The sequence below is a fragment of the Meriones unguiculatus genome, chromosome 6, assembly GCF_030254825.1.
Source record: "Meriones unguiculatus strain TT.TT164.6M chromosome 6, Bangor_MerUng_6.1, whole genome shotgun sequence".
NCBI classification, from domain to species: domain Eukaryota; kingdom Metazoa; phylum Chordata; class Mammalia; order Rodentia; family Muridae; genus Meriones; species Meriones unguiculatus.
In genome coordinates, this window is record NC_083354.1 from 22,935,604 (window position 1) to 22,960,212 (window position 24,609).

The 24,609-nt window shown below is 44.8% G+C and overlaps 1 protein-coding gene across 1 annotated transcript; it reads right to left on the reverse strand.

Moving 5' to 3' along the window:
• Positions 1–4,465: 4,465 nt before the first annotated feature.
• Positions 4,466–22,088, reverse strand: Mtfmt (mitochondrial methionyl-tRNA formyltransferase). The gene is made up of 9 exons (XM_021627019.2): positions 21,864–22,088; positions 20,703–20,912; positions 19,311–19,433; positions 18,594–18,696; positions 17,336–17,411; positions 14,652–14,743; positions 11,030–11,108; positions 9,914–9,996; positions 4,466–6,709 (listed from the first exon to the last, which is right to left on the reverse strand). The coding sequence occupies exons 1-9, from the start codon at positions 22,055–22,057 to the stop codon at positions 6,512–6,514; spliced, it is 1,158 nt and encodes a 385-aa protein (XP_021482694.1). The 5' UTR covers positions 22,058–22,088; the 3' UTR covers positions 4,466–6,511.
• Between the last annotated feature and the right edge of the window lie 2,521 nt (positions 22,089–24,609).

Sequence of the window (24,609 nt, forward strand, 5' to 3'; positions counted from 1 at the left end):
TACCATCTTTTTGTTGTTTTGAGACAGGATCTCACTATGTAGCCCAGGCTGGCCTTGGATTCAAATGTGGTGCTACAGCCTTCTGAGTGCTGGGATTACTAGTTTATGCAGTGAGCTACATCAAATGAGTGACATCACCAAATCAATCAAGGACTAGGTACAGCAGCTTTCCCTCCATTATTGATAGTCCTGCCCACTCCCTACCAACCCAGAGCAACCCAGAGCTGTGGACACAGCTCACAGGGACAACACTCTAGCCCTAAGTTTGATCTCCAAACACAGCAGAAAAAAAAGCCAAACCAAACAAACATAAAATTAAAAGAAAAACGAAGAAGTGACCTAAAATTCAGGGAAAATAATACAAGATACTGAGTTTCATAAAGACATGTACCAGGAACCCTTCTACATGGGGGGCAGGGCTGGAGAGATGGCTTGTTGGTTAAGTGCTCTGGCTGCTCTTCCAGAGGACGTGATTCAATATCCAGAAAATATACAGTTGCTCACAACCATGTGTAATGGGTCCTGATGCCCTTTTCTGGCATGCAGGCATACATGCAGAAAGAGCATCCATATACACCAAATACATAAATAAATCTTAAAAGAAAAAACAGCCATGAGATGGGTGAGAGTGCGCCTCTCAGCAGTAAAGCACTTGAAGAGCCCTGGCTTCCATACCGAGTATTGAAATTGGAGAGAAGGGAACCTGAGAGAACCTGCTTTTTAAAGCTAGTTAAAAATCTTTAGAGTAGCCCCATACAAAACGTCTCCATGGCATCAACTGTAACTCCAGGTCACTGTCCTGAGTGTACTGAATGAATGGTCAACTGTGATATGGAAGAGCACGATTTTAAGTTTTCTGTTTAGGGACCAAACTCAGGGCCACCAGGACACCAGGCGGAGTGCTCTTGCACCGAATTAGATCTCTTACCCCAAAAGAGTATTTTAACTTACGTGTGTTAACTTTTTTTTTTTCTTTTTAAGTCCTGGGAATAAAATCAGATCTCACATATGAAGAATAGGTGCTCTGTGATCGAGTTATGCGCTGCTGCTCCCGAAAGGTCTATTGTTGTGTATGTGTGTACACATACATAGGTATGCATGCATGTGAACCCAAGAGTCATTCCTCAGGCCTAGTCACCGTGGTTTGCTTTGTTCTGCCGTGCGTGTGTGTGTGTGCAGGTGCATAAAGACAGATAAAGATGTCAGATACGGTGTTAGTTTTACATTAACTAGACACAAGCTAGAGTCATGTTCGAGGAAGAATCTTCTGTTGAAAAACCAGTCCGTACGATGAGGCTGCAGGCAAGCCTGTAGGACATTTTCTTAGTGATTGATGTGGGAAGGTCCAGGCTATTGCGGTCAGGGCCACAAATAGGCTATTGTTCCTGGGTTGTAAGAAAGAGCAGGCTGAGAAGTCATGAGAGGCAAGCTGGTGAGCAGCCCTCCCTCCAGGGCTCTGCATCAGCCCCGCCTCCAGGTTACTGACCTGAACTTTGATGGTAAAGTGAGTTAGGGAAGACTAAGGGAAAATAAACCCTTTCTTCCCCAAATTGCTTTTGGTCATGGACTTTGTCAGAGTAGAAACTCTAAGACAGATATCTTCCTCTATCCCTTTCTGCCTTATCCCTTTGAGACAGGGTATTGCAGGATATTTGATTACACTGTGAACCCCAAGATTATGTCACTTACTGGACAAACCTGTTTTTAGTTGTGGTGTGGCTCAGCCTTAGTACACACCTTTAATCCAAGAGCTTTCTGCTTGAACATTGTAAACAGGGTTAAATAAAGTCAACCATAGGTCAAGAGGAGGAGCAAGCAACCCATGAGAGAAATCGAACATGGGATTAGTAAGAAAAAAACAAACAAACATTGAGAGTAAGAGGGAGTCAGGAGGACTGATAGGAAGTAGAAGGGAGGGACATTCAGTTTGAGAAGTCCTGTGTGAGACAGCATAGGAGGCGTTTCTTCTGGGACTTAGGCTGAGGAGGAAGGTCAGCTGGATGCTTTCTCTGCCTCTCTAAGCTAACAGGCTTTTACCCTAGCATCTGGTCCCTGATCCTCAGTCATTCCATTGGCAATATGGAATGACTGAGATTTTGTTAAAAAGGTCTCTCACTGAACCCAAAGCTCATGGTTTCAGGTAGGTTAGGTGGCCCGCGAGTCCTGGAATCTGCCTATCTCTGCCACCACAACACTGGGATTACAGATATCCAGGACCCTGCCTGGCTTTTCTGGCAGTGCTAGAGATTAGAACTCAGATCTTCACGCAAACTTTTTTTTTTTTTTTAAGACAGGGTTTCGCTCTGTACGCCTGGAGCTCACAGAGATCCGCCCGCCTTTGCCTCTTGAGTGCTGGTATTAAAGGAGTGTGCCACCAGACCTGGCTCATAAAAGACATTCTTACCTAAGGAGCCATTTCTCCAGCCCTCACCTTGTTATTTTTAAAGGACTGATAAGTATGTGTATTTGCATGTGGGTACATGCATATGACTGCAAGTACCTCAGAGGCTTGAGATATTAAAAGGCAGCTGTTAAGACTCCAATGTGGGTTCTGGAAACAAACTCAGGTCTGTAAGAGCAGGAAGTGCTCTTGACCACTGAGCCAGCTCTCCAGCTCTGCACGTACCCGCCACTGCTTTGTTTTAAGACAGTCTTTGTGTGGAATCTGGGGTCCACCGCCGATTAGACCAGGCAGACTTGCTGGGGCTTAACTGACCAGGCACTGGGATTGCAGGCATGTGCTACTATGCCTGACATTTTATAAGGTGCAGGGATCAAACAGCTAATCATGCTTGTGAAGCAACAACTTTACTGCCCGAACCCTCTCTCTAGCCCTAGCATTAACTTTAAAAAAAGATTTATTTTTATTTTTCCAAGGTAAGTCCCACTATGTTGCTCTGGCTGTCCTGGAACTCACGGTGCAGAAAGGGCTTGTAACCTTCTTATCTTTGTGTTTCCCTCCCATGCCCTAGTTCCCAAAATAACAACTCTGGGGCATCTATTTATGAATAAGTGCTTAGGCTCATTCTCCAACTAGTTCCTAAACCCATTTATTCTGCGTGCCACGTGGCTGGTTACCTCCCCTCAGTTTCAAGTGTCCATCTTCTCCAGAGTCCAGGGGCAATGTCCCACCTGACTCTATCCCAGAGTTCATCTCTCTCCACGGGAACTCCCACCTCTTATTTCATGCCTCAGCCGATAGGCCATCAGCTTTTTACTGACAGGTGATGCTTCCATCCCCTGCCACAGTACACAAGCGAGTCTCTCTACACAGGCTGCCCTTGAACTCACAGAGATCCACCTGCTTCTGCCACCTGAGGGCTAGGACTAAAGGTGTGCTCCACCATGCCCGAGATTTATTTTATTTTTAATTATGTGTATGTGTGTGTCTGTGTGCATGTAGACATGAGTACAGGAGTCCAGAAAAGGGCATTGAATCCCCTGGAACCGAAGTTATAGGCGGCTGTAAAGCTGCCCAACATGGACGCGGGGAACTGAGCTCAGGTCCTCTGCAAGTGCAGCAAGTGCTCTCAACCTGCACCATCTCTCCAGTCCCCTTATTAACCATTAAAAGTCCCTTGGGCACTGTATCACATCTTTTCTAACATCTGCCAGCCTCGTGTCTCACTAACAATCCAACAATAGAAAGAGGAGAAGAAGGCTGACAGGATGTTCCAGAAAAGAGTGAATGTCAGAGATTACAAAAACAAAACAAAACAAAAAACCCGCACAAACCTTCAGTGATTAAACAGTAACTAAAGCCTTTTTGGAATTGTCTAGCACTACAGCCCAGGACATTAAATCCTCTAACCAAGAATAAACTTCACAGCCATGGAGAAGGCTCTGTGGCTACAGGCACTCGCCACCAAGCCTGATGATCTGAGACTCACGTGGAAGGAGAATCAGCTCCTGAAAGTTATCCTCTCGACCTCCACATGTACAAAGTGGCACATACAAACACAAAGTAAATGTTAAATTGTTCTTGAGTTATTTGAAGCATGGGCTGATTAAAGTAAACCCACGGAAAGGAGCCCGATCACTAGAACTATCAACTCTGTGGAGAAAAGACGGTTACTGTGAAGGTGAAACGAGGGTTCAGGTCATTAGACTGTTGGCTGGCACTCAGTAAGCAGTATGTTATACATTAAATGATGTAGAGAACCCAGGCTCTGAGCTGGGTGAGTATTATGTGTGTTCTGTGCCTGATGCCCATCTTTTGCAAAGTGGGCACAGTTGTCATTTTACAGACATGAGACAGATTCAGAGAGGATAAGAGAGCAGCTTAGGCTTTCAGTTAGTGCAGGGCCAGGGCCAAGCTAGGTTTGCTGCTTCGAAGCTTCTGCCACTCAAAATTATGTTTGCATAAAGAAGCTGTTAGATGTATAGAAAGAAATAAAGTTAAAACTTGTATATTCCTAAGTAGAAAGTATAACGCATACAAAGAACAATATCTCAATAGCTGTTCTCAAGACTGGATTTTATGCAAAAGAAGAACTGTCTCCCAAACCAAGTAAAAAGTCCTTTAAAAAGAACTGGCAAAACAGCTCAGTGGACAGACACTTACCACCAAGCCTGTCAACCAGGACTGTAAGATGGAAGGAGAAAATTGATTGCCACATGCCCTCCGCCCACATACATGAACCTAGTAAGTCCTGGGCTTCTAATTCTTCACAATGCAGCAATGCCTGAACTCTTCTTCTTCTTCTTCTTCTTCTTCTTCTTCTTTTTTTTTTTTAAGTTTTTCAAGACAGGATTTCTCTGTGTAACCTTGGCTGTCCTGGAACTCTCTCTGTAGACCAGGCTGGCCTCAAACTCAAGGAGATCTGCTCGATTCTGCCTCCCAAGTGCTGGGATTAAAGGTGTGCACCACCACCACCCAGCCTTCTTTCCTCATCTTTGAAATGAAATTCTGAGCTACACAGATCCTGTCTCACTCTGAAACTGTTTTCGTCATGTTGGCATAAAGGTGTTCCCACGCTGTGGCTGGCCCCAGTGGAAAGATTTGTAGAAGGTCCAAAAGGGGAAAACAGCAGGACCAGACTGATGTGCGTAGCTCTGCAGAGAAGCAGCAGATGTATAATGACTTGGTTCACATGGTTTTAAAGGCCAGCTGAGTCCCCGGATCTGCAGTTTCACAGACACTATAGAGCCACTGGTTTATGACTCCAGTTCAAAGGTCAACAGGGTTACGTCTCAGAAGAGCAAAAGTTTCTAATAAAGTCTACCACGGTTCCCTCTTGGTTTTTTCTTCTCTTATTTCCTTCCTTCCCTGCCTCCCTTTCTTTTTGAGACTCAGTCTCTCGGTGAACCCAGAGTTCACTGAGCTCGACTGGGACACACCTGCCTCTGCTGCCCCTGTACTGAGGTTGCAGAGGCATGCCACCATGTCCAGCTTTTATGAGAGAGTAGGAAGCCAAACTCAGGTCCTTATGCTTTTGTGGCAGGGACTGAACTCCAAGCTATCACCCAAGCCCAGCATTCTGCCTTTAAATCACATTAGACAAATAATCTGCTTTACTCAGTTTACCTACTAAAATGCTATTAATCTCATCCAGAGACACCTTCAGACATACCCCGAGTATGACAGTCAAAACTACCAGTTATTAAGTGCTAGGTGCTTCCCTGGTCATTTCCTGTGCATGGCACCATTCTGTGAGACAGTTATTTATCACCCATGTTATTACACTGAGAAATCAGCGTTGAAAGATGTAGGTAAGTTGTGCTGAGTTGCTCACTTAGAAGTTAGTATCAAGTCTTTTTTTCATTTGTTTTTGTTTTTAGACAAGTTCTCATGCATCCCAGGCAGCCTCAAACACGCTTTGTAGTGGTGGCCTTCGTCTTCCAAGTACCAGGACTGCAGGCACAACCATGCCTGTTTGTGGGCTGCTAGAGGTGAAGCCCAGTGCTGTGCTCACAACAGGCAACCATTCTACCAACCCAGCTCCATCCCAAGCCTGAGTTCAGTTTTAAGTCTGAGGTAAAGCAAACTTTTTTTCAGCAATGGTAAAAATCCAAATAGGAGCGTCTTGCACAACTTGCTTATGGCTGAGGATGACCTTCAACTTCTGATCCTCCTGCTGCCACTTCCTGGGTGCTGGGAGTACAGGTGTGCACCACTACCTGGATTACGTGGTGCTGAGGCTCAAACTCAGAACTTCACGAGGGCTAAGCTGGCACTGCACCTACTGAGCTAGACCCCCAAGTCTTCAGATGCACCTTTTTCAGAACAACCTTTCGGAATATATACCATTTAACTGCCTCACTCTTCAAAAGGCACAACCTCCTTTAAGCTGAACATTAAGAACACCAATTTTATTTAAATTTTTGTTATTCAAGTAGAAAAGGCTGCTCTTCACTGCCACACACAAAGGCGCGCGCACGACTTCCACCATCTTGATAGCCATTCTTTCTCCCACAGGGTCGTCATCTTTCACAGTCATGGCAGCTGCTTGTAAATAAAGCTTTTAATAAATTACAATGTGTAATAGGTCCTTGTCTGTCTTCTTCCCAGCTACTTAATGCACTGTTGCATAGCAACAATCTTGGTTTTCTGCTTCATCTTCTTTGGAACTCTAAGAGTCTGAAATCTGCACTGGCTTGGGTGAGCGTGGGAATTCTTCTGGTACCACGAATGCAAATATCCATTGTAGAAATCAGTAGCTGTTAGTGCTTTCTTAAGCATTATTGATCGAACACCAATCCAGCTATCCTAAAGGGCAAAGCACAGACAGTGACTAGACAGTAGGGGAAAAACTTGAAAACAAAATAAACTGTACTTTATAAAGTGTGTCAGACATGGTGGCACAGCCTGTAATCCCAGGACTGAGGAGGCAGGCCAGGCAGAGCTCTGAGTTCAAGGCAAGCCCGGTCTACATAGTCAGACCCTGTCTTAAAAAAAAAAAAAACAAAGCAAAAAAACCTCCTGAAATGTTATAGAAACAATTGCTTTTACTAAGTGTCTAGCTGCAAAGAACATTGCAGAGAATTATGTGAATGCTTTGTCTCTAAAAGTTCCCCACGAAGGCAGAACTGTCCTGACCTCTTCCAACACAGGGACTAGAATAAAAAGTTGTATCTGCAAGGTGCTTTAGTTTTCCAAGTAGGTCTACATATCTACCTGTGAATAGTTATCTAAACATAAAAACCAAGGCCTGAGGGTTGGCTCAACAGCTAGGAGCACGCACTGCTCTTATACAGGACCAAGTTTGATTCTCACTGTCAAGCAGGTCACAAATGCCGCTAACTCCAGCTCTGAGGGTTTCCAACACTCAGGCCTCTCTGGGCACCTGCATTCACATGCACATATCTACACACGGACACAGACAGACACACACAATTTTTTTTTTTTTAATCTAAAAGATAGGCAAATCCAGTGTCAGCACCAGACTAGAAAATGCAGGCCTGTAGCTGGTGGGTGACTTTTTCAAGGTAACACAACTGGTCAGAGTCAAACTTCACATTTCCCAGCTACAGCTGCTTCTGTGAGACTCAGACCAAGGGAGGTCACCTGGTGAGGTCAGCGTGAGCTGAGCAGTGGTTGACGGCTCTGCTGTAGCCTTTGTTGGCAGATCAGTCTCTCTTGCACTTTAAATCATGCTTTGTGAGTACGCAGACTCTAACATAACTACCAAAAGACAGAATATACCCAGGAAACGGAGGGATGTATGTCTCAGAAATATGCCATAGCTCTGTCAAACAGTGGCCCCAGTCTTTAGAAAGCCCACCATAGCAGCTGAGTGTGGCAGTGAATGCCTTTAATCCCAGCACTTGGGAGTCAGTCACATGGATCTCTGAGTTTGAGGACAGCTGGGTTTACAGAGTGAGTTCTAGAACAGCCAGGACTGCACAGAGAAACCCTGTCATGAAAAACAAATAACACCCCCCCCCAAGAAAAAAAACCCCACTATGTAGCCCAGGATGTCCTGAAAATTATGATGTTGCTCAGGCAATCCTCCTGCTTCAGCTTCCAACGTGCTAGCAACACCAGGCTCTCAGTCACTTTAAACTTTTAAAAGAAGTCTTACAATTACTGTGTGTGTGTGACACACACACACATACATGTGGAGGACAAGTGGAAGTCAGAGGTCAGCTCTGGAGTTAGTTCTCTCTGTTTACCTCTGTGTGAATTCTGAGGAAAGAACTTACGTCATCCTGCTGGGCCATCCTGATAGCCTTCTCCAGTCATTTCATAGTATTAAAAAAAAAAAAAATTGAGTAGGAGATGGCCCAGAGGATAAAGCATTTGCCATGTAAACATCAGGACCCAAGTCTGGCTCCTAAGAGCACACATCACAGCTGCAGAGACCGGGAGGCAGAGAGAGGAGAATCAAAGCAAGCCCATGTGCTGTGGCATGCATGTACCTTCATTCACACACCCTACACACATACGCAAATGTTTTTAAAGACTCCGTCTGGGCATGAGACGTTCAGTAAGGAGAGGTGCTTGCTGCCATGCCTGAAAACATAGAGCTATCCCCAGGATGCGTATGGTGCAAAAAGAGAACCAACACCTCAAAGTTGCCTTCTGACCTCCCCTGAGCACATCTGCAGGGTATTTTCTTGGTTGTTAATTGACAAAGGAGGGCCCACCCCACTGTGGGCAGTACACCCCAGTCAGACAGGCCTGGGCTGTATAAAAAAGGTAGCTAAGAGGCTGCAAAGAAAGTTCATTTATTAAGAGCACTTGTTGCTCTTGCAGAAGATTGGGGCTCAGTTCCTAGTACCCACATCTGTAACTCTAGTTGCAGGGGACCCAACATCTTATTCTGACCTCTGTGGGTTTTAGGCATGTACTTGTAGTCAAAAGACTCATACATATAAAATAAAAAGAAAGGAGGGAAGGAAGGAGGGAAGAAGGGAATGGAAACAAGCAGCACTCCTCTATGGCCTCTGCTTCAGCTCCTGCCTCTAGCTTCCTGCCTTGAGCTCCTGTTCCGACTTCCCACAGTGATGGGCTGACCTGGATACGATGATGAAATAAATCCTTTCCTCCACAAGCTGCGTTTTGGTCATGGTGCTTATTTACAGCAACAGAACACAGCCAGGGCATGCCCTCATTCCCTGCTGTTGAGGACTCATGCTATACAGTCACACAAGCAGATGCCCTGAAGACTGACACCAGATAATAAGAGCTTATTACATTAATTACTAAAAGTAACTCTTTCAGGAATCCATTGTTATGGTGTAGCAATAAAACTTCACACTTTCAAAAGTTATACTGGAGAGCCAACTGTTTCTTAAGAAAATGAAATTGTCTAGTAGCCTAATCTGAGATGCCATCGATTAAGTAAAATCTTAATGAAAATGCTGTCTTATCAGTGTTCTTTTGCTGTGAAGAGACACCATAACCAGGCAACTCTTAGAGAAGAAGGCTTTCACTTACAGTGTAGACAGCTGGTCTACTAGCATCATGGCAGGAAGCATGGCAACATGCTTGGTGCTGGAGAAGAAGCTTTACATTCTGATTCACAAATGGGGGTGGGCCGAGGGGCTGGTGCACGCAGACACTGGGCTTGGCAGGGGCTTTCGAAACCTCAAAGCCAAACTCCCATGACACACTTCCTTCAACCTGGCCACAAGTCCTAATCCTTCTAATCCTTTTCAAAGAATTCTACTTCCTGGTGGCTAAGATTTCAAACACATGACCCCAAAGAAGCCATTCTCGTGCAAAACCACCACAAATGTAAGGGACAAGCCTGGTATGGTGCCCCACACCTGAAATTCAACACTTAGCAGGCTGAGGCAGAAGGATCAGTTTTAGGACAACCTTAGCTACACAGTGAGTTTAAGGCCTAGCTGGCCTAGGCTACTTAAGTGAGACTTCATCTCAAAAGAAAAGGAAAAAGAAATACAAATTACAAAATACAAATTCAGCAAAAATAATCACAGTAACTTGAAGCTCAAGTCAACCTACCTTGCAGCGAACCAGCAGCATTTGCGATTGTTTGTGGAATACCACTGACCCTGGAGTCACAGTCTGTCCTGTTAATTTGGGGTCTAAGAAGGGGGGAAACGGCACAAGAGAAATAATCATGAATATCATGGCACTTCTTAAAAATCAAAGACATTTTGGTGTGGGATGTAAATGGTACAGCACTTGCCCAGGAAGAGCAAGATTCTGCGCTCCATCTCCAGCACTCAAAAACTAAAACTTTAAAAAGAACAAAAAAAGAATCTTCAGAGGCAGAACTAATGAGGGAAGAGACACACATACTGAGGTCCCAACTCTGCAATCCAACCTCCTGGAGCCATGTGCTCTGGATACGTCGCAGACCCAAAGGAAGTGCTCCAACACAGGAGCCACAGTCCCAGCTTCATCTCCCAGGGATCACCTGCCAAGCTTAATCTGCCAGCTCAGTACATTCTGAGAGACTAACTGCCCAGCAGGGGAGCACCTCACAGCCCACATAAGACTACCTTTCGTCCTTCCATTCCCCACAAATGGGTCCTGACTCCTGGACCTCCCACTGCCCCTGGAGCTCACATTCCTGCTCATCACATCCAGAGAATGCTGAGGGACCTCAGAAGGAACCGTATGTGAAACGCTGTGCTCTCGCTGCACTGCCCAGACATTTTCATTATTATATTCACCAGCGTGAAATTAGCTAAGCCATTCCATACCTCCCCAACCTTAGCACAAGAAGCCACAGATTTAATGGAGGACAAGCGACACTGCCCGCCAGCTTCCTGGGTTTGTAATGCTTGCATGAGAAAGTACGTGTGAATGGACACTGCAGAGGATAAGGAGAGCAACTGTGAGGTGTTATCATCCGCACTGAAAAGTAACAAATTAGAAATATGGGGAGGGGGCTGGAGAGATGGCTCAGAAGTCAAGAGCACTGGTTGTTCTTCCAGAGGTCCTGAGTTCAATTCCCAGCACCCACATAGTGGCTCACAACCATCTGGTGTCCTCTTCTGGCATGCAGGTGTACATGCAGACAGAACATTGCATACATAATATGGGGCAGCCTGACACATTTTCAAATGAACTATAGTGAAAACAACTTGTTGGCTATTTAAAAGTTAGTACCTGCAAGGATGGCGCTGTTAACTTCTACAAGGTCCAAGAGTTTAACGGTGCTCTCCATCCAGCGTGTCTGCAGTGGAACCTGCAGTTGGGATGGAAGGGTTCATGAAGGAATGCATACGATGCCCAAAGCCTTTTGGACACTGCTGTATACTAATCCACTCTGACGTTTCTTCCATGTCTGGAGAAACTGGGCACTCAGTCACTAAGTGCTGAAACACAGCCTGAATATGTCTGTATGTCTTTGCAGGATGTGTAAGATCTTAAGTTCTATGTAAGAGTCAACTAGTAGCCTTAATATTCCCAATGTATGCTCAGTATGAAGCAAGAATTAAAGCATTTGCATTAAAATTTAGAAAGTGATAGTAGTTTGTATTTTCACAAGACACAACTACTGTTAACAGTTTGCTGTGTATGTCCTGTATTATTCCCCTCACACCAGATATTAGTAGTATAAAAAGCGAGAGCTTGGCTTCAGTCTTATGCATCTCCTTTACCTGTGCCTGTGCACAGCGTCCTAGCCTATGAATTAGTCATAGTTTACACAATAATGCCTTTATAAAAGACATTTTACTTATTTACAGTTGCTTGCTGTTATAAACTGTGGCAGTAAACAGCTTTGTGGGGCTGGCTGGCTCCTTAGGTGAATCCTGTGTGAAGGCTGCATGGGAGGAGAGAACTCATTTCTGAAAGTTATCCTCTGACCAGCACATGCCATGGCATACAAACGTGCACACACAATAAATAAATGTGATAAAAACAGAAAGCTTCGTAGACACACCTTTAAAAACTTTTTAATCCCAGTACCGTGTGGTAGAGGCAGGTGGATCACTGTGAGTTTGCGGTTAGCCTAGTCTACATAGAGAGTTACAGGCAAGCCAGGACTACCATCTCAAACACACACACACACACACACACACACACACACACACACACACACTGAGATGTAGGACTGATGGCAGAAAATGTGCTTGGTATGTGCAAAGCCATGGGTTCCATCCTTATTCGTGAAGGGAAGAAAATCCAATCACAAAGAGATTCCTCCCAAGTCTACCATTTAAGCAGGTATGGGGGTTCACTCCTAAAGCCCCACACTCTGGAGGATGAGGCAAAAGGAGCTCCATGGGTTCAAGTCCACCCTGGCAACAGAATAAGATACTGCCTTAAACAACAACAAAACCAAACACTGTCTATCTCTCATCAATTTATGAGAATTGTATAAGTATTTAGCAAACTAGTCACTGAATTCTTGTATGTGTTACAGACCTTTCTTCCAGTTGGTCAACTCTGAGTCTCATGACTAGTCACTTCTCCAAGAATAAGTTTTTAATTTTTATGGATTTATATTCATCAGTTCATTCTCACATGACTTCAATAGCTCATAACCATGTTTTAAAAGAAAAGCCTCCTTATATTTTAAGATAATATGATTATAAAATTATCCCACTATTTTCTGGCCCATGGATCTCATTTTTTTTTGTGTGTAAATACTTAGTCCATGTTTGGTTTTCTTAAAATAAAAACCACACATGAATTTTACCCTATTAACAAATTTCAGATATGTAATACCCTTAACGTATACTAACCATACACATATATATGTTTTATTTATTGTTGTTGCTTGTTTGTTTGAGACAGAGTCACTCTATGAAGGTCTGGCTATCCTGGAATTCATTTTGTAGTTCAGGCTGGCCTTGAGCTCAGAGATCTGCCTGCTTCTACCTCCTCAGTAGAGGAACTAGAACATGTGCCACCACACCAAGCTTGAGCAGTATGATTTTAAAAATGTAGAATCAGAGCTGGGGAGATGGCTCAGTGGTTAAGAACACAGGCTGCTCTTCCAGAGAACCTGAGTTTGATTCCAGCACCTACACGGCAGCTCACAACTGTCTGTAACGCCAGTCCCAGGGGATTCAATGCCCTCTTCTGGCCTCAGGAGCACTAGAGACATATACGGTGCAAAGACATACATGCAGGCAAAACACCCATGAGCATAAAATATGAGCAACCACATGGTGGCTCACAACCATCTATAATGAAATCTGGTGCCCTCTTCTGACAGGCAGGCACACATGCAGGCAGAACACTGTATACATAATAAACAAATAAAGCTTTAAAAAAAAAAAAAAGAGAGAGAGCTTACTATGTAATCATTCGGATAGATAGTCATACCCCATCACCCACATAACAAGCCTGAAATCTAGGAGACAGATGTAACCATAGGTGTCTGAAGTATAGACGGCCTCTCCTGGCCTCTGTGCATGAATGCATATGTGCACTGCGCACACACATGCTCATATACTCAGACACACAGGTACACACTAAATAATGAAATAAATCTTAAAAAGAAGAAGAGGAGGAGGGGGAGCAGTTGCCCCAGTAGTACTATTTACTGGACAACCCACTTCCTCCTAATGCAAATTTCCATCTTTGTTACTTTAACACATTTTCAATATAAACAAACACAACAAAAGCTGATTGAAAGTGTAATAAAAACCAACATACCAGAAAGAATTCCTCTTAGTTTCTCTGAGCTCATTATTTTCAGACTGTACTTTGATACTGAATTTTTAAGACATTACATGTATGTGTGGAAACAAGGGATCATGAGTCCCAAGGCAGTCTGGGTTATAGTGAGATTGTCTCAGTAAGACAGAAAGAATCCAGGGACTGGCTCATATCTATCACCCCAGCACTTAGAATGCCTGGATGTGAGTATTGGGTTTCTGACCTAGGACAGCAGCTGAGGTGCCTGTTTAACACATCACTACAGACCTGGTCTCCAGGTTCCCAGCATGCCTCAGTCCCTATCTGTTACAGGTGATGGCTGGCACAGCCTGCCCTATACCTTAAACTTTTTAGCCTAGGTGCTGGGCTTCTCCTCCTCTAGACATTTTGCTCGCACTCTCTCTGTCTCTGTCTGCATTTGTCTCTCCCTGTGTGCATACACTCTCTTTTTCTTACTCTGCCAAACCTCCCTGTCTGCATGGTGATTTCCCTGGCTTTGGGAACAGTGAACTTGCCAAGGCCTGCGCCAGTAAACCTGCTTTTTCACTTTTAGTTGGGTTTGAATTGGTTTATTTCATCTGCAGAGAAAACCTATTAGTGAAGACAATGTGATTTACACATTCCAAGCCAGCCTGCATCACAGACTGAGACCTGATCTCCAAATGAACAAATCAGGCTGGACATGACTCAGTGGCTAAGAGCAAGTGCTGCTCCCACAATCACCTGTAACTCCAGCTCTAGAGGGTTCACACACACACACACACACACACCTAAAAATAAAATCTTTTTATAAAACACAACTGTAAAATATTGACCAGAGGTAGAAAGATATTCCAGGTGGAGTTAGAAGACTTAGACTTTGCTTAGTGACTGGTCATACCCAAGTTACTTATCTGTTTTTATTTTCCTTGTCTATGACAGGAGCTAATGAAACCTGGTCAGGAGATACTGCAGACTTTACATTTGAAAGCACTTTCTGAACTCCAAGGCCACTATCAAAACTTAAAATTTAAAGTTTAAGAACATTTCCTAGGTTTAGTTTATAAGGTTCGTTTCTAAATTAATATACCCAAAAGGAAACAACATGGTAAAACCACAACCCAACTTTTCAACTCACTATGTCCCTAATGGCGAGGTGGAGTCTGAGGACTTGCTCTGAGGTTTGCTCTTCCCACTTGACACAGCTGGTACTGGCAGAAACCTTAGGGGCTGCAAGAGGAGACAAGGGCGAGAAGGCTCAACTTTCCATGTGTCCAAAACTTGCCACAATTCAAAGTAAAAATACGTAAACCTAATATTAAAACATGAGGAAGCTACTTTACAACCTAGAGTCAAAAAACTAACTAGGACTCAGACTCCAGACAGGGCAGGCAAGATGGCTCAGCAAGGAAAGGCACTTTCCTCCAAGTCTGACAACCAGAGTTCAGTCCCTGGAATTTCCACGACAAGAGAACCAGCTCCTGAAAACCATTCTCTGGCCACATAGAGCCACGGCTTACACATTCGCCTCTGCATAAAAAAGAGAACAGTTTATCAGCCCAGCAATGAAAACATGATGTGAGACGGTACAAAAACACGCTCTTCAGCTGTGGTGGCCAGCTTTGAGCCCAGCATTCCAGGGGCAGAGGCAAGCTGGTCTACAGGATAGTCAAGTGAGTCCCAGGACAGCCAAGAGGTGCACAGTGAGACCCCATCTCAAAAAAAAAAAAATAAAAATAAACAAATAAATAAAGCACTTTTCAAAAGATAAAACAGACAACTTAAGTTAAAGTTTAAAAATGTCAGACTGAAAGAACATGTAGCTCATATTACGGAGGCTGAACTTTGGTATTATTTAAAATATTCCTAATAAGTAAAAAGGAAAAAAACAAGATCCTGAGAGAGAAAAATGGACCAACAGTAAAATACCTCCCAGAGAAAGGGACTAGCATAGAAATACCCCTTAAACACATAAAAATATTGCCAATGCCACTCACAAGAATAACCCACATTAAAACTACTCCAGAATTGATCCCCCCCCCCTTTTTTTTTTGCAAAAGGGTTTTACTATATAACCCACATTGGCCTTGCACTAGAGATCTGTCTGCCTTGCATCCTGACTCAGCTGGGATTACAGGGATGAACCACATGCTCAACTCCGCCCCACCCACTGGATTTGGAAGCAGCATATGCATAAAGTGATTCAAGACCAGGAACAACTCACACGCCCTCAACAGGGGACCTGGGAATAAAGAGGACAGCTCCACACGACCAAGAATTCCGCTCACAAGACAAAAACGAAGGGTAGGGTCTGCAGAGCCAGCTCAGGGTTTTAGAGTGCTTGTTCTTTGGTTCCCAGCACTCACATGGTGGCTCACAACCGTTTGCAATCCCAGTTCCAGGACTCCCTCTTCTGAGCCCGTCCACACATGGTATGCATACACACATGCAGCAAAAAACACTCGCACACATAAGATAAATAAACCTCTTTTTAAAAAAGGAGAAAAAATCTAATTAAAGAAGTGGTATCAAAGATGCATTGATAAGTGCAAAAATCAATAAAAAGCATAAATAAACAACATAAAGAAAGATAGGAAATACTTTTTAAATTAAAAGAACAGAAAAGGCCAAGTGTGGTGCCATACACCTGTAATTCCTCACCTTGGGGTTGAAGGCAGGATGATCAGGAGTCCAAGGTCATCCCCAACTACATAGCAAGTTTAAAGTCAGCCTGGGCGACATGAGACCATGTCTCAAAAAGACAAAATTTGAAAAACACAAAGCAAACAGAAAGAAGAGAAGCAGTAACTGGGTCCCAGGGCAATCTTTTTCTAAGGGAGAAGCATTTGTTATGATGTGGTGGAAACCAGCACCACAAAAGCGTTCTACCACAGCGACACCTCCAGCTCTTTGCATGTTTAATTTTTTTTTCCCCAAAAAACATTTTTAGGTATGCTAACATATGCCTAGAATTCACGTACTTGAAAAGCTGGGGCAGGATTGCTGTGACTTCTAGGCTATCCTGGTCTATTTAAAAAGACCCTGTCTCAAACAAAAACAAAAAAGAAACTCAAAACACACCAAAATATTTTACATTTTGGGGTAACTAATTAGGATTATACTAGCAAAAACCAAAGACTCAAGTATTCCTCCAAATGTGTTCCTTGGATCCTAGCTTGTTTTTTTGTTTGTTTGTTTTAATGGATATAAAAGGATATTTAGAAAAACCTGTATTGGCTGGATATTGAAAACTATCAGGACATGTTCAGTGCCTTTGTTTTTATTGTTTTTTTGTTTTAGGATTAAAAAACTTTTCATTTTATGTGGTTTTTTTTGTTGTTGTTGTTTGGTCTTATTTTTGCCTGCATGAGTGTCTCTGTGTGTGTAACATTCATGCATGCTTACACAGGACAGAAGAGGGTGTTGGGTCTCCTGGGACTAGAGCTACAGCTGGCTGTGAGCCACCATGTTGGTGCTGGGTGTCTAATCTAGGTCTTCTACAATAGCAGCCAGTGTTCTTAACCCCTAAGCTATCTTGACAAAGAGGGCATGCTAACGAAATTGCTAACGAACTTCATCATTTATACTTGCAGATGAGCAATAAGAATTTAAAATATATACCCCACATATATACATAGAAAGATTTGGGGGCAAATGGAGGTGATAAATACTTCTCAAAATAAAAAAGCTGGGGAAAATGTTGAGGCTGAAGCGACCAACCATTATCTGGGCAAGCACACAGGCAGTGATGAGGTCAGAGCATTCAGCCACCACCAAGGCAAACAAAACCTTCACAAGTGAGAGTCAGCAGCCTTCACTCACCGTATGTCACTCCCTCGGCTGGCTGCGGCCTTCCATTGCTCAGACTTTCGGGCAAGTTTTTCAAAACTGAGATAAGCTACAAATACAAAAAAGGAGAGCACACAGAGTATATTCAAGAGAACAAGTCAGAAGCGGCACAGATGAGTGCCATGGAGTAACCTGTCCCAGCAAGAGTGGCATCAAGCTGGCTTCGCCTGTAAGGGCGGCCGCACCAAGCTGCTCTGTGGAGCACGGGCACTGAACGGCCTCCCAGCAGTGTTGAGCTGTCCCTGGGTGCACAGCTCGTACCATCAGCCCGCACGGAGCTACCAACACTCTCACCTTACACAAGGCAGTGGGGCCTTGAGGAGCAAGTGCCAACCCACCCTCTAACTTACTAATGCTGTCATTTTGGAAAAGTTCTTTGGCTTGTCTGTAGCCCTCAACGTTGTGTCTGTGAAATGAGTGGCAGCAACAATTACCTCAGAGATTGTTGGGAGGATGCAAAAGAAATTCACAGAGCTCTAAAACAGTCTCAATAAACAGCTCCACAGAAAGTCACTTCCAAGGGAATGTCTAGACTAGGAAGGGCTGACCATACAGCTGGGAAATGAGCAGGTTCCTAGTGGCCGCTCGCTGAGAGCAGAAGACAAGGGATGTAGAGAAGAGTGGGGAGAGGGCACCCGAGAAGAAGAAACTACACACTCACTATGAAATGGAGAGGGCTACTGAAGAGCTCCTGTTTCATTTGAAAACTTTTATCAAAGACCCACTCTGCAGTCCTCAATAGTTACAAATACAGGCCTAATTTGTAGGAAGCCAGGGACAGGAGCCACTCTGCTTGGCTGTTAAGACAGAATCTCATTAGCCCAGGCTGACCTGGAGCTCAGGATTCTTCTGCCTCAGCTCATGAGTGTTGAGATTACAGGTGAATATGACCATGTTTGCTCCCAATCTGTCTTGATCTCTCACTCATGTTATTAGATTTTTTTTTTTCAAATTATTACTTATAGTGTGTATATGAACCCACGCGGAGGTCAGGGAACTTGCAGGACTCAGTTCTTTTCCTCCATCACTTGGGTTCTGGGGATTGAACTTGGGCTACCAGGCTTGGTGGCAAGCACCTGCTCCGCCATCTCACTGCCACCACCCCAAACCCCACCCTCACTGATAAAGCTTAAAAGTTACAAATCCGAAGATTTGTACTGTACTGCTTAAGAAGCCCCCTAAATAAAAGGGGGAGGGGGACGTGACAACGATGACGACACACACACTGTACCATGTTGGCACCGAGTTTTGACAACACTGCTTCCAGTTCCTTTGATGTGCTCTTGGGAGGTACAGGGATGGTTTCCTGCTTGAGAATTGGGCCTATGTCAAATCTAGCAAGAAAAAAAAACAAAACAAAAACAGAGCAGCCAACATTATTATTTGCTAAGACAAATATGTTTGTTTACATAGCACAAAGACAGTTTTTGCAGGCTATCAATCTGTCAGCCACTGCAGTTTGAGGTCACCCTGGATTATGTGAAACACTGCTCAAAGGTAAGAAAGAGTGGGCGTGGTTGTATACGCCTTTAAGCCTAGCATTTGGAAAGATGCAGGTGGATCTCTCTGAGTTTGAGGTCAGCCTAGTCTACACAGCAAGTTCTAGGTCAGGCAGGGACACACAATGACTCTATTTCAAAAAATGTGAAATAAACCAACACATAAAAACAAAAAGCCAAGCTCAAAATCCATCTTTCATTTATATTTTTTTATAGAAATCCAGGTGTTAATAATTCCAATGACCAATTTACAAGGATTTTAAAGAGATTGTATGAATCTCAGAAGACATATGGCTTATATTAGAAACTAGAAATACTTAGAGCAACTACAAAAGCAAAGGGCAAAGGGCAACACTGGGGAGTTACCCAAGTCAGCAAATCCCAGCCATTCCCCAGACCGCCGTGACCCCAGACAGACAGACATCACAGTTTAAGTTAACAAGCTCTACCTTTTGGGTCTGATTTGCATAATTGTGACACCAGTGACTGTGTCTCCGTGAAGCACCGTGTGGATTATCGGAGCGGGACCACGCCACCTCGGGAGGCAACTGGGATGCACATTCAATATGCCACTGAGGTAGAAAAGACAGAAAGTGTGGAGGTTAGTTACTACTACCAAACTAACGCATCTTCAAAACTTTGTGAGAGGCTCTAGTGGCATGATTAATTGTAACACTTGGAAATTAATTGTAACACTTGGAAAGGCAAGGCAGGAGAACCGCTCTGAGTGTCAAAACAATCATTACTCCCAAAACACCTGACACCTTGTATCACCTAAAATATATGACCTGAAGGTCAAAAAGCACACAACCTTGAGGTCTGTATCACCTAAGACATAGTCAGAGGTTAAGTTCACTCTCTTACCATAAGCAACCAATGAAGCTTAATTAAAAACAGAGCAAGTAAGTAGATGGCTGAAGGGCTAAGAGCACCTGTTAAAAGGACCAAGGTTCGGGTTCCCAGCACCCCACACAGTGGATCAAAACCACCCACAACTCCCGGTCCAAGGGACTCTGACACCCTCTTCTGTCCTCCCTGGATACCAGGCACATACATGCTGCATACATATATTATGCAAGGAAAACATTCATACACATACAACAAATATAGCTACACTTTTTTTTGGGACAGGGTTTCTCCGTATAGCCCTAGCTGTCCTGGACTCGCTTTGTAGACCAGACTGGTCTTGAACTCACAGCGATCTGCCTGCCTCTGCCTCCCTGAGTGCTGGGAGCACGGGTATGCACCACCATGCCTGACTTACATTAAATTAAACAAACAAACAAACAGGGATACATTATAAGATCCGTGTCATTGGGTAATATCTCTAGTCAAACATCTGGAAGGCTGGGGTTGATATCTCTGAGATAAAGACTGCAGAGATGTTGAGTCTCTTCAGTGAGGGAAGCCTATGAGACATGGAGACAGATCTGTGGACAGGGTGGGGCTGGCCTGGGTGATTAGCAGACACATGAGATTTAAAGGAGGGCAGATGAAGGCCAAAGAGTAATAAAGAGGTTAACACATCTGACAGTTTGTGCCCAAAATAAATCTTATTTTAAAAGAAGACAGTAAAGAAAACCTCGTTTAACCTGGGTCTGGTGGCACACACCTTTAATCTCAGCACTTGGGGGGCAGATGCAGGCAGATCTCTGAAAGTTTGAGGCCAGCCTGGTCTATACGGTGAGTACCAGGACAGCCAGAGCTACATACAGTGTCTGGAAAAAAAATTAATTAAAATTAAAAAAAAAAGCACCATTTAAGTTATGGCATTTTTAGATAGTAGACCCATTATAAAAGACATGATCTCTACACTGTATTTCCTTATGCACAAAACTTACTAGGGAAATTTAAGAATAAGATCCTCACTCAAAAGTCGGCCAAAGGAAGCCACTACTCCGACGTCATACTCTCCGGCTCCCACATCCGGCCACTCGTACACGGGCAGCTGGGACTGCATCGCATACTGCTTCACAGGCAGGCCTCTGGGATTCGGCGAAGGGATGGTGACGACCTCCAGTTTTTCAATTAACTTCTCCTCTTTGTTGTCTCTGAATTAGATTGGAGAAAAATTCAACAGTTAGGCCGACAGCTCAAAGTTAAACTACTTCACGAATAGCAAAGCTATGTTTATGATTAAAACCATGGCACATTCACTGTTAAAATAATTAAAATTAGTGCAGCCAACAAATACGGTTTTTCATTTAATTAAAAAATTAAATTTTATTATCATTATATTTGTGTACGTGTCACATATGTGCGTAAGTGCGGCCACGGGCTACGGCGTGTGTGGGAAGTGAGATGGCAACTTTGAGGAGTCAGTTCTGTTATAGCAGCCACAATGTGCCGTTCACAATTGCTTGTAACTCCAGCTCCGGGGAATCTGACACTCTCTTCCGGCCTCCACAGGCACCAGCACGCACAGGCTCACGGAGACACACGCATACAAATACATTTTTAAAATAAATCTTATTTAATAAGAAAAAATAAGCATTTATAGAGACAGGGATAGAGGTGACAGAATCAGGGGAAGGGAGATGCCAAAAAAAAACAAGGGAACCATAAAAAACAAACAAACAAACAAACAAAAACCCAAATAACCTTAAACTAGGAGGGAAGTGGGGCAGAGGACAGATCAGACTTTCAGGAAACGCTAAATGGCAAATAACTTTCTCCCTAGCAGACAAGGTTCGTTAACTCTCATAAACACTACAGGTAGACGGCACTGCTCTAACTCAGGAATGTATGCGTTTGAAAAGGATCTGTTAGCGGCTGTCCGGCCCGGAAAGCTCGGGCGCGCGGAAGCAGGGAGCGGGAGGCCACCCCGGGCGGCCGGGAGCCGCGGCAACCCGGGACCTGGGCAGTGGCGGCCCGTTCGAGCTAACCGGCTCCGCGCAGGCCCCGCGCGCTGCCGAGGCCTCTCCGAGTCGGGGTCCACAGGCAGCCTGGTGCCGCGGGAGCTCCCGGGCTCCGCGGGCCGGGACCCCGCCCCGGCCCGGTACCTGGCGGCGTGCAGCGCCCGCAGCGCCTCCTGGGCAAAGTGATCGGTGCCGAAGAACAGCACTCGCCAGGGCGGCTTCTCGCGGACCCGGGAGCCCCGGCCGTCCTTCCCGCCGGGCCCGGCCGGCCACCGACACGAGCAGCTGGGCCGCCGACCCGCCAGCCGCGGACCCCAGCAGCGCCGCACCAGGAGCATCACCGCCGCCGCGCGGGCCCACCATGAGCATGCGTGCGTAGGGGCGGAGCTTGCGGCCCAAGGGTCCGGCTCACGCAGGGGACGGGGCGGGGTCTGCCGCCTTGGAGGCGTGGCCCAACTGAGGACGCGCTAAGGAAGGATTTTGAAGATTCTAGGGAGCTTTGATGAGTGTTATTTAGCTAAGTCCCTCAAAGAACGCTGCACACACACACAAGCAAGAAACTCATACTCATAAAATAAACCTTTAAGAGAAATTTTTTTAAAAACTTTACATTTTTTTCTTTTTAAATTTTTATTAATTACAGTCTGTTCACTTTGTATCTCCCCTGTACCTCCCTCCCTCCTCTCCTCCCAGTCCCACCCTTCCTCTTCCCCACCTGTGTCCCTCTCCCTGTCCACTGAAAAGGGATGTCCTCCTCCCCTTCCCTCTGATCCTAGTCTATCAGGTCTCATCAGGAGTGGCTGCATTGTCTTCCTCTGTGGCCTGGTAAGGCTACTCCCCCTCAGGGGGAGGTGATCAAAGAGCCAGCCACTTAGTTCGTGTCAGAGACAGTCCCTGTCCCCATTACTATGGAGGCCACTTGGATACTGAACTGCCATAGGCTACCTCTGTGCAGGGGTTCCAGGCCATCTCCATGAGTGGTCCTTGGCTGGAGTATCGGTTTCAGAAGCCTGTGCCAGAGTTTTTGGATCTGTTGCTGTCCTTGTGGAGCTCCTGTCCTCTCCAGGTCTTACTATCTCCCACTTCTTTCATAAGATTCCCTGCACCCAGCCCAAAGTTTGGCTATGAGTCTCAACATCTGCCTTGATACCCTGCCGGGTAGAACCTTTCAGAGGTCTCTGTGGTAGGTTCCTGTCCTGTTCCCTGTTTTCTCCCTCCTCTGATGTCCGTCTTCTTTGCCTTTCTGATTTCGGATTGAACATCTTAGCCAGAGTCCTCCTTCCTGATTAGCTTCCTTAGGTGTACAGATTTTAGTATGTTTATCCTATATTATATGTCTAGTATCCACTTATGAGTGAGTATATACCCTGTGTGTCTTTCTGCTTCTGGGATACCTCAGGATGATCTTTTCCAGTTCCCACCATCTACCTGCAAATTTCATGATTTCCTTGTTTTTTATCGCTGAGTAGTATTCCATTGTGTAGATGTACCACAATTTCTGTATCCATTCCTCAACTGAGGGGCATCTGGGCTGTTTTCAGCTTCTGGCTATTACAAATAAAGCTGCTACAAATATGGTTGAGCATATGTCCTTGTTGTATACTTGAGCAAAGTTTGGGTATATACCTAGCAGTGGTATAGCTAGGATCTTGAGGAAGCACTATTCCTAATTGTCTGAGAAAGCACCAGATTAATTTCCAAAGTGGTTGTATAAGTTGACATCTCCACCAGCAGTGGAGGAGGGTTCCCCTTTCTCCACATCCTCTCCAGCATGTGTTGTCACTTGAGTTATTCATCTTGGCCATTCTGATGGGTGTAAGGTGAAATCTCAGGGTCATTTTGATTTGCATTTCTCTGATGACTAAGGACGTTGAACATTTCTTTAAGTGTTTCTTTGCCATTGGTTTTATGTGCGTTGGTGTTTTGCCTGCATGTACGTCTGTGTAAAGGTGTCAAATCCCCTAAAACTAGAGTTAGAGACTGTTGTAAGCTGCCATGTGGGGCTGGGGCCCCTGGAAGAAAAACCAGTGCTCTTAAACACTGAGCCATCTCTCTAGCCTCACATTTTATTTTTAAGTGTGTGTGTGTGTGTGTGTGTGTGTGTATGTGTGTGTGTGTCCCATGTGCCTGCTGAGAACTGGATTTTTGCAACAGGAGCAAGCGCTTAAAAAAAAAAAAGTATGTAGCTAGGCATGGTGGCACACGCCTTTAATCCCAGAACTCAGGGAGGCAGAGGCAGGCAGATCTCTGCTAGTTTGAGGCTAATCTGGCCTACAAAGCAAGTCCAGTACAGCAAGGATACACAGAGAAACCCTGTCTTGAACCCCCCAAAAGTGCGTGAATGTTTTGCCTGCATGCATGTATGTGCACCACATGTGTGCTTGTTGGGCCCCCTGGAGCTGGGGATCAGATGGTGTGAGCCAGCCTGGGGGAGCTGGGAATCAAACCCAGGTCCAGTTAGTGATGAGCGCTCTTAACCACAGTAAGTGGTCCTAACTGCTGAGACATCTCCCCAGCCCCCAGCCCTGCCCCTCTGTATCACCTCTGCCTTCAGAAAGAGTTCATTTGAGAACATATCACACATGTTTTCAGACAATGAGACAACAAACACTATCACTTTCTCAACTATAACAGTTACTATGCCACAATTTACATACTTTATCTCCATTATTTCAGCTAACCTTCCTCCAACGGAGCTATTATTTCAACTTTTGTAATTGAGGAGACCCTGACACAGTGAAGTTAAGGACTTGCCGGTAGGGCCCACGGTGCAAAGGCACAGCTGCAGTGGGGGTGGAGACTTGTCCCTCTCGCTCCAAAGCCATGACCCTAACCATTTGGCCTTGAACAGCAATCTTATCTATTAAGCAATTCAGGATTCTCACTCACA